General features: G+C 32.9%; 1 protein-coding gene and 1 pseudogene across 1 annotated transcript; one reads left to right on the forward strand and one right to left on the reverse strand.

Moving 5' to 3' along the window:
• Window positions 1-784: 784 nt before the first annotated feature.
• Window positions 785-11,205, reverse strand: LOC120200058 (annotated as a pseudogene).
• LOC120200153 (vesicle-associated protein 1-2-like) lies at window positions 9,712-16,994 on the forward strand. Its single transcript, XM_039201060.1, has 10 exons — window positions 9,712-9,731; window positions 13,665-13,731; window positions 13,831-13,896; window positions 13,986-14,056; window positions 14,297-14,378; window positions 14,483-14,598; window positions 14,683-14,841; window positions 14,936-14,986; window positions 16,582-16,659; window positions 16,800-16,994. The coding sequence occupies exons 3-10, from the start codon at window positions 13,845-13,847 to the stop codon at window positions 16,908-16,910; spliced, it is 720 nt and encodes a 239-aa protein (XP_039056991.1). The 5' UTR covers window positions 9,712-9,731; window positions 13,665-13,731; window positions 13,831-13,844; the 3' UTR covers window positions 16,911-16,994.
• Window positions 16,995-17,390: the final 396 nt, after the last annotated feature.

The raw sequence follows: 17,390 nt of genomic DNA on the forward strand, positions 1-17,390 counted from the left end.
AGTTTATGGTGATTTTGTATCTCGAGTCAATGGTGACTCGTGTGGTTTTAGACTTTTAGTTATGGTAACTCAGTTTCTCAATTTTGAGCTTTGGTTTTGTTTACACATAGTCTGGAAGATTTGGCAAATTACGAAAATTCGCAAGGGGTCGTTAGTTGCAATCTTATGTATTAGTTCGACCGTATTTTGGTTATGTTCTTTTAATATTATTTCCTTGGATCAATTCCCTTTTATACTGTTTTTAATATTAACGTGTTAGAATCTCTGTAATCCTTTTCTTATAATGATGTATGTATCAATGGAATTATAAAATTAAATGAAAATATTCAAAATCAGATTTATTACGAGATATTTTTAATAAATTAATCGTTTAACAAAAAACAGGTCTTAAATTTGACATGTAATCACTAGATTAGATTATTATTCAAATGTTACAAGAATCATTCAAATGATTGATTTTAATCCTCTTGATTCATTTAAGTTTTGATCTTATCCTTTTAATTAGACCGATTTAGTTATCACTTTTTGATTCAATCAGTTGATCGGATTTTACTTTTTATGATTATCTAATTAAAGTAAAAGAGACATGAGGGAGAGTCTAAACAATGTCATCTTAATTCAAGGTTAAAAATGGTTGAGAATAGATGTGTCCGAAAATATTATAAAAAGTATAAATATTTTCGGTTGTCAATTAAAAATATTTTCTTTATAATATTATAGCGTTTTCAGTCGCGTCTATTTTCATCCGTTCATTAATCCTAAATTAGACTATTGTACTCCACAACTACCCTGAAAATTGAGACAGTGCTGTTTTCCCTTCCTCTTTCTGAGGAAATACTTCTTCATGTTCATCCTCTTTGGCTCCTAAAATCGGTTCCGAAACTCGGGTTAGTAACCTGAGACCTATAGTTGGAGCGCAAAGGAGCTATTAAAATAGCATAGATCAAGTTTAATTGAAATTGGGCTGAGTTGGGCCCAAAATAATTAATGGAAGGTGATGAAAATTTTATGAATTATGAAGTTTAGGGACTAAAATTATAATTTACCCATTTTATTTTGAAATCAGAAAACCCACTTATTTTTAAGTTGGGTTACGTGAACTACTCTCCCATAATATCTTACCAAACTTTCTTCTCTCCCTCTTATTTTCCAAAAGCAAGATAACAAGCAATCCAAGTCTTGTTTGATTCAACTAAGGTAAGATTGTTAATCCTCATTCATCTAGCTTTAATTTAAACTCCACATTGTAAGTTTTAGCCTTGCAAACTAAAAATGGGTTTTTGTGGGGTTTATGAGAATCTAAGGATTCTAACTCTTTTTACCTCTTTTGGGTAGATTTGAATTACATGGAGTAAATTTATTTTGTTTTGAACCTTTAGTTGAGTTAATGTAGTCGATGGCAGCGAGGCAAGACGAGTGAGGAAGAAAAGGTTTCAGGTCTTCATTCGCAAGCATCTCTTTCGTGTGCGAGTTCGGAAAGAGATCTCTCAGTGGTGACAGTCTCTTCTCCACCGTATATTTCTCCACATGCAACATAGATGTATGTGTCATTTTCGAAACCTAGTGCCCTTAACATCAAGCCTACTTCATTAGGAGTAAGCGGCCATTTTCTCGCCTCCTCTCTGCAACACCATCGATTTCCTGCATGAATACGATAAATTTATTATAGCGGGGTCAAAATATTTTTTATTTTCCATAAATACAGTTTTTTTAATTGAGGGGAGACTAGTAATTTTTTCTTATTTTAATATTAATTAATATTTAAAAAATAATTGGTGGGGTTCAAGGCTCCCCTTGGCCATGATATTCTGCCCCTGATTGCAAGCAATGTTTGTAAATGGTTCTGAAATCGTAAAAAGGCGGTATCTCACTGGCAATGTTTCCCATCGTTTTCGTATCTCTCCGTGCTCGAATCACTCCTTGTCCCCGCCACCGAAGTAACAACCGAAAATGCTAGCATATCAGGCTCAAGTCTGTAATTGAAAATGTTGTCAGATGCTAAAAACATGTCTATGCCGAGCTTAAAATCATAATTAAAAATGTTTCTCCAAGGCAGTGTATGAGCCAATGTACTTTTATTGAATACACTTGCACTCAGATGTTCGAACCTGCAGGAGTCATTGATGCCCCTGTTGTTCTGAGTTCTGACTGTTAAATTTTTCATAAATTATCCATGTACCGACACCCGTATCGATTACATATTCGAACGTGAATTCGGGTTATGATTCTCCAAATATGTGGAAAAGCTTTGAAAATAATTGAGTATACCCAGAATATCCTAGAATGTGGAACAAACCTCAGATGGACTGAAATAAAACGAGTAGCCTTCTCACGCATTTTCATGACAAGCTTCTGTAACATCCTTAATACCGGGTTAGTGACCAAATTGTAAAGTTTCAGAAATTGATGATTAAAGTAGGATAATTGAATAGTTAAATGATTTATTGGAAATATGATGAAGGTTTTTAGTAATTATTGAATGAATTAAATGGTAAAATGGTAAATTGACAAGTAAGATTTTTATATTCCTTTTATAGAAAAGGAACCACGTGGGAAATGAGAGAATTATCCACAGTTTTCTTTCTTCTTCTTCCTCCTCTCGTATCTCCAAGCTCAAAGGTAAGTTTCTTTATTTATGGATTAATTGTTGATTTTAAGGTTGAGTTTTGATTATTATATGATAACTAAGCTTAAAAAAGCTTAAGTTATCTTAAAATCAAAGTATGATAGAGTTAGGAGGGATTAAAGATTTGAGGTTCTTGGGTGAAATCTTGAAATAGAGTTCATAACTAGAGTTGAAACTTAAATTTGACTTGTCAAGGGTCTAATTAAGAAGTTAGAAACCATAGAATTGGAATTAAAACATATTGCAAAGTTGGTTAATTCTTGAGTTACATATGAGGAATAGAATTTTGAAGTTAAAAGATGGTTTATATGGATATAAATTGGTTTAAGCATGTGCATATGAGTTGAGAACATGAAGGGGATGAAAGATGAAGCATTTGAGTTGATTTGAGTAGATTTTCGGGCTTAAAAATGAATTCTGGGCTATGTGCATCAATGCACATTCAATGTGCACCAATGTATCAAGGGTAAATCTCCAGAAATTGTTCAGTGTGTATCGATGCACAGGAAGTGCATCGATGCACCTCTTAAAAATGGAAACATCGAATGCAATTAATGCATCGATGCATAAGGAGTGCATCGATGCACACGTTAAGGGATGCATCGATACGCGATAGGATGCATCGATGCACTTCAAGGGGAAATAGAAATAAACCTTTCTTTTAGTCTAAGAAATGATAGATTAGCGTATATCAATTGAATACTGATATGTATCAATGTATGATCATATAGATATCGAGCACGAACAAGTTCCAGAACGATTATCAAGTTAAGATTCGATCGAAAGAGATGAAAGCATAAAAGTGGATTAAAACTTAGTGAGGCCAAGGTGAGTGCATATGCATTAGTATATGATATGTGTGGAAAAGACTCGCGATGAGTCTACTTCCAACATTTGATTACATGATTTTATGAATATTAATATGGGTGATATGATTATTATTTATGCATGAATATAGTCATAGGTGATATATGTGAACATGTGAATTATATGAAAAGTGATATGAATTATATGAAAAGAAGCTATATGTCTACATGTATATGTGAAAGAAGCTATGAACTTATATGAACAGGTGATATGAAAATGTATATGTGAAATGATATAAGTGAAAATGCCCATGTTATGTGTAAAGAGAGCTAGAGGTATAGTTGGCATGCCAAGAGTCGAGGGTTCTACGTGGTCCTTCAGGACATATATGTATTCTTTGGAACATTTACAGGGTCTTGTGAGATACATATGTGATCCATTGAAATATGTATATGGTTCTTAAGGAGTGGTCCTTTGGGACAAATACAGTACATAGGTCCTTCGGGACAAAATTCATAGCCCCTAGTGGGACCCCATACGAGCTGTGGTGACTGCATAGTGCACAACCTCAATAGACTCGCATATCTACAGTTCTCACAGATGTATATGGGCTAACAAAGAGATAACAATAAAAATATATTACATGTAAAGTATATATTTTTGTGATATGAATTGTATTATACGATTGATATGATGAATGATGTGTACATTTGATTAAATGAAATGATATATTATTTTGTGTGATAGCATGACATGATATGATATGTTCATGCATGATTAAGTAGTTAGAATTATTTTAATGTGTTTAACGCCTCACTAAGTCATAGATTTAGCGTGTGATTGTTTCATACGTAGGTTACCGAAGTGAGAAGAGTAAAGAGCAATGTGGAGCAAGACAGGTCAGTTCTCCTTACCAAAGGTCAGATCAGAAGAAAGGTGAATAATATGTATTTTAATATAAAGTTCTAGTTGGTATGTATTCAAATAATACATTTTATAAGCTCTGAATAGTTCGGTAAAGGTTTTGAATAAGTTATATGTAATAATAAATTTTAAATTGCTCACTATTTTATACAAGTAAAGGTTTTGAAAAGTCAATGTGACACTTCGTACTCGAATCCAGGTCGGATACGGGTTGAGGGTGTTACATTTAATGGTATCAGAGCTAAGATTTAGCCAATTTTAGGCTTAAACCAAAGTCTAATGAGGTTTAAAAAAGTGTACGTGCCAACTAAAAGTGAAAAATTCTGATCTGATAGTGTAAGGAGTATGATATCTTGCTAATAGAATAAGATTTGTATGATGTAGTAGGAATTGATTATAGAAATTGTCAAAGTAAAGTAAATCGATAGCTGACAAATCTGATGGTGATAGCAATTCACCTGCCCTGGCTAGGCAGGATGAAGAGTAGAAACCTAAGAAAATGTCTTATAAGATTAAAGGTTGATTTCAGAAAGTTGAAATCATATTATAATAGCGAAAGAAGATCTTTATTGTTTTGAATCGGAAAAGCGATATGTATTAGTTTTGTTAGTATGTGGATAAGATATAATATGGTGAACAAGTGTCACCATAAGAACGTTAAAAAGATCGAATGACGTGGTGAGTACTTATAGAAGAACTCAAGGATAAGTGCATCAGTGACAAGCGTATAAGATGTATAAAGTCAGAGCTTATGAGTTTGAAACGAAGTGATAGTATTGAGCATAAACAAGAGTATGTTTATGATAAGGGTTTGCAGTTAAGATGGAAAGAGTTAGCGTTGGCTAACCAGAGTATGTGATAAAAATATACTGGAATTATAAGATTATAAGATATTGTCAGGATATGATAATCAAATATGAAATGGAACTGGATACAATTGTATATTTGGATCATAGTAATGTGGTATAGTAAAGGAAAAAGGAAGTAAGGATTTGCATATTTGAGTAAAGTTGAGGATTGATAAGAAGAGTTTAAGAATGAGTATATCGATGATCAGATTATAAGACAAACGAAGTCAGAATGTTGAGTTTGAGCAACGGAAATTACAGGATGTATGAGAATAGAGGTGAAATTGATAAGTTAAATAAACTAATTTTGAGATAATTTCGATTGGAAAGAATGTATATGATTGATTGACTAGGGCTTGTGTCCTAGATTGGACAGATGTTATTTACTAGCTGTCAGAGTAAAGGTGATATAGTTATAAAATTGGAGGAAAAGATATAGTTGAGTTAATCAATTATGATGTGAAATTGAATATAGTTGTGTACTCTGATCAGATAGCTATGATGTAGAAAAGAAGATAAGTATTTGCATGGAACCTTAAGGAAGGAAAATACAAGTATAAGAAATGATAAAGAATGAAGTTTTGTATAAGTAAATGGTTATCAAAGTTACAAGGATGCCATGAAGATTGGTACATATAGATGAGTATAGGTGATAAGACAATAGTATGTGAACATGAAAGGAAAGATATGATTTGGGTATAAGGAATAAATAAAAGAATAATGGAATAAAAAAATAAAAGGGATGAGTTAAAGGATCAAATACGATAAATGTTATATGGAAGTGTAGATGATAATTTTGATATAGAAGTAAGAAAAGTGTGCAAGGTGATGTGAAAAGATTCTTTAAAAGTGTATGTTAATTATATTTAAAGAAGATCTAATGTTGTGTTCTCGGTCAAATGATGTTGGAAAACGAGTGGTTATTGTTATAAGACAATTAAAGAGGGATTTATGTGGTTAAGTGATGAAAATGGATGTTACTGTCTACATGATTAGTGATGTTATATTAAGTCGTAGAAATGGTCAAAGGAAAATGTATAATGGAAGGAGAGAAAAGACAGAAATGGATTAAAGTTACTAGTTACTGTTTATATGATCAGTGACAGTAGATAAATGTATAAAGGGAAAAAAAAGGTAGTTGAAGAAATAAAGGAAGGAAAGACTAAGAAATGAGGTAACATGAGAACAATAGAAGATATGTTCTTATTGATTGTTCAGTGAAAATTCGAGGACGAATTTTCTTTAAAGGAGGGGAGATTTGTAACATCCTCAATACCGGGTTAGTGACCAAATTGTAAAGTTTCAGAAATTGGTGATTAAAGTAGGATAATTGAATAGTTCAATGATTTATTGGAAATATGATGAAGGTTATTTAGTAATTATTGAATGAATTAAAGGGTAAAATGGTAAATTGACAAGTAAGATTTTTATATTCCTTTTATAAGAAAAGGAACCACGTGGGAAATGAGAGAATTATCCAAAGTTTTCTTTCTTCTTCTTCCTCCTCCCGTATCTCCAAGCTCAAAGGTGAGTTTCTTTGTTTATGGATTAATTGTTGATTTAAAGTTGAGTTTTGATTATTAGATGATACTAAGCTTAAAGCTTAAGTTATCTTAAAATCAAATTATGATGGAGTTAGGAGGGATTGAAGATTTGAGGTTCTTGGGTGAAATCTTGAAATAGAGTTCATAACTAGAGTTGGAAGTTAAATTTGACTTGTCAAGGGTCTAATTAAGAAGTTAGAAGCCACAGAATTGGAATTAAAACATATTGCAAAGTTGGTTAATTTTTGAGTTACATATGAGGAATAGAATTTTGAAGTTAAAGATGGTTTATATGGATATAAATTGGTTTACGCATGTGTATATGAGTTGAGAACATGAAAGGGGATGAAAGATGAAGCATTTGAGTTGATTTGAGTAGATTTTCGGGCTTAAAAATGAATTCTGGGCTATGTGTATCGATGCATCAAGGGTAAATCTCTAGAAATTGTTCAGTGTGTATCGATGCGCAGGAAGTGCATCGATGCACCTCTTAAAAATGAAAACATCGAATGCAATTAATGTATCGATGCATAAGGAGTGCATCGATGCACACGTTAAGGGATGCATCGATACACGATAGGATGCATCGATGCACTTCTAGGGGAAATAGAAATAAACCTTTCTTTGGTCTAAGAAATGATAGATTATCGTATATCAATTGAATACTGATATGTATCAATGTATGATCATATAGATATCGAGCACGAACAAGTTCCAGAACGATTATCAAGTTAAGATTCGATCGAAAGAGATGAAAGCATAAAAGTGGATTAAAACTTAGTGAGGCCAAGGTGAGTGCATATGCATTAGTATATGATGTGTGTGGAAAAGACTCGCGATGAGTCTACTTCCAACATTTGATTACATGATTTTATGAATATTAATATGGGTGATATGATTATTATTTATGCATGAATATAGTCATAGGTGTTATATGTGAACATGTGAATTATATGAAAAGTGATATGAATTATATGAAAAGAAGCTATATGTTTACATGTATATGTGAAAGAAGCTATGAGCTTATATGAACAGGTGATATGAAAATGTATATGTGAAATGATATAAGTGAAAATGCCCATGTTATGTGTAAAGAGAGCTAGAGGTATAGTTGGCATGCCAAGAGTCGAGGGTTCTACGTGGTCCTTCGGGACATATATGTATTCTTTGGAACATTTACAGGGTCTTGTGAGACACATATGTGATCCATTGAAATATGTATATGGTTCTTAAGGAGTGGTCCTTCGGGACAAATACAATACATAGGTCATTCGGGACAAAATTCATAGCCCCTAGTGGGACCCATACGAGCTGTGGTGACAACATAGTGCACAACCTCAATAGACTCACATATATACAGTTCTCACAGATGTACATGGGCTAACAAAGATATAACAATAAAAATATATTACATGTAAAGTATATGCTTTTGTGATATGAATTGTATTATATGATTGATATGATGAATGATGTGCACATTTGATTAAATGAAATGATATATTATTTTGTGTGATAGCATGACATGATATGATATGATATGATATGTTCATGCATGATTAAGTAGTTAGAATTATTTAATGTGTTTAATGCCTCACTAAGTCATAGACTTAGCGTGTGATTGTTTCACACGTAGGTTACCGAAGTGAGAAGAGTAAAGAGCAATGTGGAGCAAGACAGGTCAGTTCTCCTTACCAATGGTCATATCAGAAGAAAGCTGAATAATATGTATTTTAATATATAAAGTTCTAGTTGGCATGTATTCAAAATAATACATTGTATAAGCTCTGAATAGTTCGGTAAAGGTTTTGAATAAGTTATATGTAATAATAAATTTTAAATTGCTCACTATTTATAAGTAAAGGTTTTGAAAAGTCAATGTGACACTTCGGAATTCGGGTCGGATTCGGGTTGGGGGTGTTACAGCTTCTGTCCAAGTTCTTGAATAGGTTTTGTGAACCTTAAAGCATGAAAATTAACCCGGCAACGCAACTTTTGAAGGTCGTCATCGATGTTGTTGGCCAGTCTGTAATCAAACTTTGTCAGTTGGAGGACCTACAAAATTTTGTGTGTGAACTGCTGCACTCCAACATGAAAACCATAACATCCTAGGAAAATGTATAATAAGAATGATCTTCTACCAACATGGTGCCTGGAAGTTGGTCCAACTCTCTTCTAAGCTACTAATCAATCAACTGAGGGAATGGAAAAGAAACCGAAAGTTGATTTGTGGAAATTATTCCATATGATCAATCTAAACTAGCATTAGTGGGGAGTATCTGCAAGTGGTCTTACATGTCTTCTTTTAAGTATTTGCAGAACTTGGTCTAGATAATATTCTGGAGGGGATTTCCTTGGGACACGCATGGTGTATGGAGGCTTTTCCATCGATCGCATGAATTTATCTTGAACTCTTTTGACAATGGTGACATCTTGTGCTAGGTAAGGTATGAACCAGTCGACATAAAAAATATTGACAAAATCACGGTATTTTAGCAAAAGAAAATGCTTAACGAGGTAAAAGAGGAAAAGAACGGCGTCAATTTAGCAAAACTAATGAGTAGATTAGACTTAACTATCGTCCTTCCAGTAGGAATTATGATCCAACTCAGGTATCACTAAGGTTGCGTTTGGAATCCGTGCAACAACCACCGCATCTGATATGTATGTAACAGAAGCAAATTATTAATTATAAAGAAATAGCACTCTGGGTCTTTAGACTTGGCAATGAGACTACCGGATGCAGAAATGCATGCAATATGAGTCTTTGGAAGATAGGATCATCGTATTCATATCTAAGAAAGGACGGACACAAGATTTTATGCTAGAGGTGATTATCAATATAAAATATCTAAATTATATGAGAATTTAAAATTTGAAATTTTCAGAGATCGACCACCCACCAGCCCCTCAATCTATTTCTGTATTTAAATATAAGTTCGATAAGGGTGTCAAATACGAATACTTTACAAAGAAAAAAATGAAGAGCTAAGGTGCTGAAGCAAGTAAATTTAATAGGATGCCAAACTCAAGAGGCTCATTGAAAATTTATTCAAATTAACCAAGGCAAAGCTTATTGGTTCAGTAATACATAACCAGTGACAGTACCCTGTAGACACTTACAGATGAGTTACGTTTGTCATTGATGCAATTTCAATATCTTCCATTAGGATATTTACCCAAAAATATAGCACAATGCACAGCATAAATAATCCCACTTACTCCAGTTCTTTGTTGATTCAATCCTCCACTTGAGCAATAAGCAAATGACCATTTGATTCTTGCTCACTAACAGCATCTATATATCAAATTATCAGTGAAAAGGAAGAATCGGTTAATTCAAGAGACTGGATTGAAGAAACATAAAAACGAGAACAGTGTCGAATGGATTCGTTTATAGGAAGTGAAGATGATACACGACATCAGGTAATTAGAATCATTATACTGAAAGCAATGCTAAAGGAAAAAGAAGCATCAACAGATTGCTTAGAATGAGTTAATTTCATCAGATTTTCAGAAGTAAACCCAATGGATTTGAAATAGATAAATAAATACAACGTACCAGGAAATTTAGCACTACTTTCGCTGCATCCATAGAAGTAATTTGCATATTCATATTTCCATATATCAATCGGTCCTTTGTTTCTTCCATCCTACAGAATTTGCATAAAAAATAACAAAAAATGCTCAAAAAAAAAAGGAAAGTTTCAAAACATTAATCGCAGAAATGATTTTTTTTCTTTTCTTTTCATTTTACCAAATTGAAGAGACTTCGTCTCACGAGTCGCTGGGAGTACCGCTCGAGCTCAGACGCCATATGTCCAGCGAGGAGCAAAATCATGCTCAAGCAAAAGAGCATCAAGCCACAAATGACCGACTTCGAGATCGGCTTCCTCTGCGATCGCGACCTGATGAACACATGCTTGTTGCTTACGACGCTGCCGTTTTGATGCTGAAACAGCGCCATGTTGGAAGTACGACGCTAAACCCGCACGCCTTAGCTACGCCCATCACGGACTCAACGAAGCCGACTCCTCCGCCATTAACTTCACCATTTTAATCACATGAAATACCACGTCCTACCTCCCTCTATTCCCGATAACTACGACCACCTAAGACTACATAATTAGGTTTATATTGTAAATAATGAGACAATGGAGGTTAGAATCGAAGAATAATCAAGGTTCTTCTCCCTTTCCTGCAATCACCACTCTCAAAGCCTCCCTCAAATGCTGCAGATTCTAGAGGTTTCTGATTTTGTTTACAGATAGAAAGATTAAAACAAAAATAAAATTGAAGAACAGAGAGGGACAGGGAGAGATGCATGGGATTATGCCGGTTTATGGGGAAGTTGATGAATGAAGAAGACGATGACGGTTTTTTAACTTATGCCATAAATTACGATGGAAAGTTTGTATTAAGGCAAGGATTAATTTAGCAATAATATTAAGTTGTTTTGTATTTCCTTTTTTAAGTTACGAGTACAAATGATAAAATCTACACATATTTCAAATTCTTAATTTCTCTACTAAGCACCAAATCAAACCACTTCAGTAGTTAAGAAATTGTTAAAGCATTTTGAATAAATACTATCTTGTGTTTATTGTCAAAAGTTTGGAGATCAATTTAGAACGAAAATTATAGTTTAGGGATGAATTGAAATATTTAAAAATTTAAGGATTAATTTAGAATAAGTCATAATTTGAGGATTAAATTGAAATATTTAAAATTTCAAGGACTAATTCAAATGAGTCATAATTTAATGATGAAATTGAAATAATTTAAAGTTTAAGAATTAATCTAGAATGGGAGTATAGATTGAGTATTGTGGTGCAATTAACCCATTCAACTTTAACATATGGAAATTGGGTTTTGTTGTTGTTGTTGTTGTCGCATTAACAAAGATGATTTGTTGTTGTTATTATTATTATTATTAGGGTAAAGTACACGAATAAGTCCTGACTATAGAGCATTACTTTATTAAATCTCTTAACTATTAAAAGTTACATAATGGTTACCTGACTATTCATTATGTACCAAACTCATCTTTTCCGTGAAAGAATTGATGGCATTTTGAGTTGAATATTAACCTACTAACTGTGATACGATAAATTTGATATCAGAATCTCAAATGACTATCATATCAAAATCATGTTAACGTCCAACTTAGATAACTGGTAATTTTTAACAAAAATGACAAGTTTGAAACATAATGAATAGTCAGAGGATCATTTTATAACTTTTAATAGTTAAGGAACTACACATAGTAACACTCTATAGTTGAGAGACCGTTTTATAACTTTTAATAGCTGATAGACTTAATAAAGTAGTACCCTATAGTTAAGGGACCATTTGTGTACTTTACCCTTCTTATTATTAGGGAGAGATTTAAGAAAAGTACATATGGGCTTGGAAAAGTGGTTTCCCGTGAGAAAAGCAACATTGATTAAAGGAATAAAGGGTTTGTATTTTCACCTACTTTTGATGCTTATTTTCAATGAATTGAGAATTATAATTTACCTAATTTTTTGGTACATGGTTTACCTAATTTTTTATGTTTAGGGATTTTAATAAGTTTTAAAGTTTATATTAAGTGTAATAAAATAATTTAGACGGTTTACTAAAAAATATATAATATTTCATGACAAATCCCCCACGAAAAGTTTATGACATCAAAATACACATATAAATAAAATTAATCCTAAATTCATCTTACACCACTATAAATTTATGCTTTAAATATTATAAATACTTATTTATTTAGTTATTTTAATTTGATTAATGTAATTATTTATGAATTTTATTTTTATAAATATAATTATTGTTTTAATATTTTAGAAGCCATGATTTAAGCATATTATTGTTTTTTTTATTATATTTTGAGTTTTATAATTTTATTTTCAAAGTCAATTACAAGTCTCTATATTTTGTGATGAGCTATTTACACCCAAATAATTTGGATGATTCAGTAAATTTATTAGTTATCAAATATTGTTGTTCACTAATGTATTATACTTATTAAATACGTCATCAATCTAATATTGGTCAACCTTACGCTTAAATAGTATGTAAACGAATCGTACAAACATGAACGAGGATATATTTATGTTCGTTCGTTTAATTTTAATCGAATAAATGAACGAACACTGATAACTAAATGAACATAATTTCTTGTTCGTGTTCATTCATTAAGGAATGTAGTTTGTTCGTGTTTGTTCATATTCATTCGTTAAACTAATAAACGAACACAAACGAACAAACATAAGATTAATTGTGTTTATATTTGAGTAGAGTTTTTTTCTATTTCTAAATAATTTTAGAGTTTATATTTTCTTTAATTGATTTGAGTATTTTTTATTTGAGTTTAAAATTAATCAAATTTTAAAATATTAATTGGTTTAACTTCAAAATATATTAGGTATTAATGTTTTAAACGAGTTTGGAGATTGAACTAAATATAAATGAATTAGAAACGTAAATAAACGAACATACCCTTCGTTCGTGTTCGTCCATTTAATTAAATGAACATAAATCTTATTTATATTTGTTCGTTTAATAAATAAACGAACATAAACAAATTTTTTCGCCGAACAGTTCAGGAACATGAGATCTCTGGGAATAACACTCGTTCTTCTCCAATCATTAAGGTAGTTTGATTCATTTAAATCATAACCAGATATTAAAATATCAAAATGTACAAGACTAAAATGTCATTTCTTATAGTAAAAAGATTAAACTGAAGTTTTCATATAATATAAATGGTTTATATTGGACTTGAACCCTAATTCATCCATATCAATCTTAAGAAATACTTTCCTTTCGTCTTCGACGCACGTTTACTATCTCTCTCCTGGATCCTCTGTCTCTCGAATAAATATAACAATCGTACTGCTAAATAATTCACTTCCAGATAGAAAGCAGCAAACCCCATAATAAAAGATTTTGTTGTTTTCCTCTCGATCTCTCCGCCCAATTTCCCCCTTTTCAAAAAAGGAAGCCAAACAGATAAATTTTCCGACTCCTTTTTCGTTCTCGGATCCTTTCGAAAGAGGTTTCTTTCTTCTTCTTAAACAATTTAATCTAAGCCACTGCTTCGAAATGAGCACGGGCGAGCTTCTCAGCATCGAACCATTAGAGCTCAAGTTTCCTTGTAAGTTTTTCTTCCCCCCCTTTTTTTCTCCGGTGGATCTGCGATTTCTGTTTTTCTAGGTTTTAATTTTGAGTTTGTTTGGTGAATAGTTGAGCTGAGGAAGCAGATCGCGTGCCGACTTCAATTGTCGAATAAAACTGACAATCCTGTTGCTTTCAAGGTATGCTTCTTCATTTTCTAATTTCCAAATTTGATTTTAGTATTATTTATTTATTTTTATATCTTTTTATTCTAGGATTTATTGTTGTATTCTTACTTTTTGTATGTTGTGTTTGGTTGCTGGGTAACATCATGATTGAAGTGTTTGAACCTGCAAATTTGAAATTATGATGTATTGATGTTTGAATCTCAAATTTTAGAATCCTAGATTTCCTTTTGAGTTAATTGATTTCGTTTTCAGGTGAAAACGACGAATCCAAAGAAGTACTGTGTCCGTCCCAATACCGGGGTCGTTTTGCCTCGATCCACATGTGATGTTGTTGGTACAATAAATTAATTATATTTTTGCTTGAAAGTTTGCGGCTTTCTGTTTTTATCATTGTTGTGTTCTGGATTGCTTCTGAAAGATTTGTTGATTTTAATTTAGTTACCATGCAAGCGCAAAAAGAGGCTCCTCCTGATATGCAATGCAGGGATAAATTCCTCCTTCAAAGTGTAAAGGCTAATGATGGTGCTACTGCAAAGGATATAACTGCAGGAATGGTATATAATAATTTGTAATGACACAGTATTACTTGCTTCTTTGGTTTTACAATTCGTGATTTACGGGAATTTTCATTACTGAAGTTCAACAAGGAAGCTGGGCATGTGGTTGAGGAGTGTAAATTGAGAGTGGTTTATGATTCTCCGCGTCAACCACCTTCACCTGTACGTGAAGTGTCAGAAGAAGGGTCTCCACCTAGAGGTTCTGACAATGGACATGCAAATGCTGCCGAGTTTGCTGCTGTGAGACTTCCTGCATATTCTTTTGTTACTATTTCTATTTTCCTCTGCACTTCATTTTCGGATGGCAATAGTGTGCATTTTGTTCCTAATGCAGGCTGCAAGAGCATTTTCTAAGGGACTTGAAGCTCAAGATAAATCTTATGAGGTAAAATTGACTTCTGTATTTTCCGACACTATGTGTAGTTGATTTTCATTTGTTTTGATAAGATCATGTTTGGTAGCCTGGATGGTATGGTCCAGTTTTTCGGATCAGATATCTGTATTTACTTGCTCGGTTGCTCTTTCATTAATTGATTCTTTTTTGCTTTGACCTAAATGTTTAAGTTTCTATATATGTTATTGAACATGTGATTCTAAAGCTGTGATTCTGTAGTCCGTAAGACTCCAGTTTTTTAAGATAGGTAGAATTCAGCAATTCGTGATTTGTGGATGTACCGGAGCCAAATGAAGTAGTAACATCATTTTGGTTGAATCTGGTTTTGTCTAAGATAGTCATCTTATTTTAGAATGGAGGTTGGCTGGTGTTGGTATTCAGACCAATTAAATGTTGGAAAGATTGCAGGTGTTGGAAATGATATGTAGGAGTTACTGAAGCCCCATCACCCTACATTATAAGTAATGTCATTTCATCTTTCAAAAGAAAAAAAAACTAATATATTCATATCTGAACTGCTGGGACACTTGTATTTTAGATGCTCAAAAGTAATTATTGGTTGAGAGGAAATAGGAATATGTTGGTATTGAATGATGTGCTGATCCAAACCTTTGCTGAGATGGTTGTCATAGAGTGGCTGAATCAATTGTCAAAATACACTTTTTTGTCATATAGACCATCCCTTTTTCATTTTTTTGGGGTGGGGGTTGTCACTCTTCATTTGATGTTGGAAATTTGAACTTTATTAAGGGAATATACAAAATTTTGTTACTTCTATGGCAATAGGTTTGTTTTGTTGCTTAAGGTGTAACTAAATGTTTGGGGAGTCTGAGTTACATTCTCATGTTAACAACCCACAATATATATATATATATATATATATATAGAGAGAGAGAGAGAGAGAGAGAGAGAGGGAGAGAGAGAGAGTTAGGATCCACTTATACAGTGAAAAACTCATTTTTTTTACACGAAAATATAGCCATTGGATGAATCTAAATTGATAATCGTGATTAAAAATAAAATTATCCACTTTTTCCGTAGAAATTGGAAAAGAAAAAGGATAATGCACATTGTTTTAATCTCAGCCATCCATTTAGATTCATCCAATGGCTATATATTCGTGTAAAAATAATGAGTTTTACAGTGTAAGAGTATACTATCTCAATCTCTCTCTCTCTCTCTCACACACACACACACACATTTATACTTATTACTTAATAAATCATGTGCTGCTCTATATTGTTACTATTCTTAAAGACTCGTAAGAATAAGAGAAACCTGCAAATTTCTATTGGCAAAACTTCTATTCCATAAGTTGGACAAAGGAAGATATATTTGGAAGAGATCTACCCACCGGTTTATCTATATTGTTCAAATTGAGTTCACTAGATTGAGCCTGGAGTCAGCACAGCACTACAGCCCATTTTTTTAATGCTCCCGGCAATTTCTTCTCGTTTATGTGCACATTGCAAGCATAGCTAGCTTTTGCAGCACCGGAGCATGAAAGCTCTGTTATCATTTACGTATATTGCATTAATGTTGATACATCACAAGTGTAATAACAATATCAATTTCCATAATTGCAGGCAAAAGCTCTTATATCGAAGCTGACTGCGGAAAAAAACACTGCAATTCAACAAAACAACAAACTTCGCCAAGAACTGGTGAGGAGCATAGACCTCGACTTTACCTTTTGGATTGTATTTCATATGATTCCCCTACCCTTTTCTTTTTGAATGGCCAAGTCCGTTTCTCTTTTATTATCACGGAAATGTCTTACATCTAATGATATTACGAATGTTAGGAACTCTTGAAGCGTTCAAGCAGAAAAAGCAGCGGTGGGGTGTCGTTCATGGTTGTCGTCCTCATCGGCTTGCTCGGTATAATTATGGGATATATCATGAAGAAGTCATAAGTGTCTCATCTTCAAGGACCTTATGCATATGTTCCCTCTCCTTCCCTTCATCTGAACAAGTAACGGTGAATGAAAAGGGAAGGGAAACAATCTGGTGTTGGGCTCGTGCATTTTATTAGCTGCTAGCTTTGTGACATTAACGTGATAAAGTGGGTGTAGAATTTTCATTTTTGATTCGGCTTAAATATGTATTGGCCCTTGAACTTGTTCAATTCTCACAATTTGGTACTTACAGTTATTTTGTCCAAACTTGGTACCCGAAGTTTGTTTCCGTCAATTAAGCCGGTACTTTTGGTATCAACGTTAGTTGATTGACCAAAACCCATTTCTTACAATTCTTGAGAAGAAATTACTCAAATAAAATATCTAAAGATTGAAATAATAAAGTTAGGGTACACATTAAAAAAATCGAAAGAAATATCAGAAAATTTGATGTGATATAAATTTTTTGTTACAAAAGTTTAGGTTAAAAGTGGTTTT

Source organism: Hibiscus syriacus, unplaced genomic scaffold, assembly GCF_006381635.1.
Source record: "Hibiscus syriacus cultivar Baekdansim isolate YM2019G1 unplaced genomic scaffold, ASM638163v2 tig00005929_pilon, whole genome shotgun sequence".
NCBI lineage: Eukaryota > Viridiplantae > Streptophyta > Magnoliopsida > Malvales > Malvaceae > Hibiscus > Hibiscus syriacus.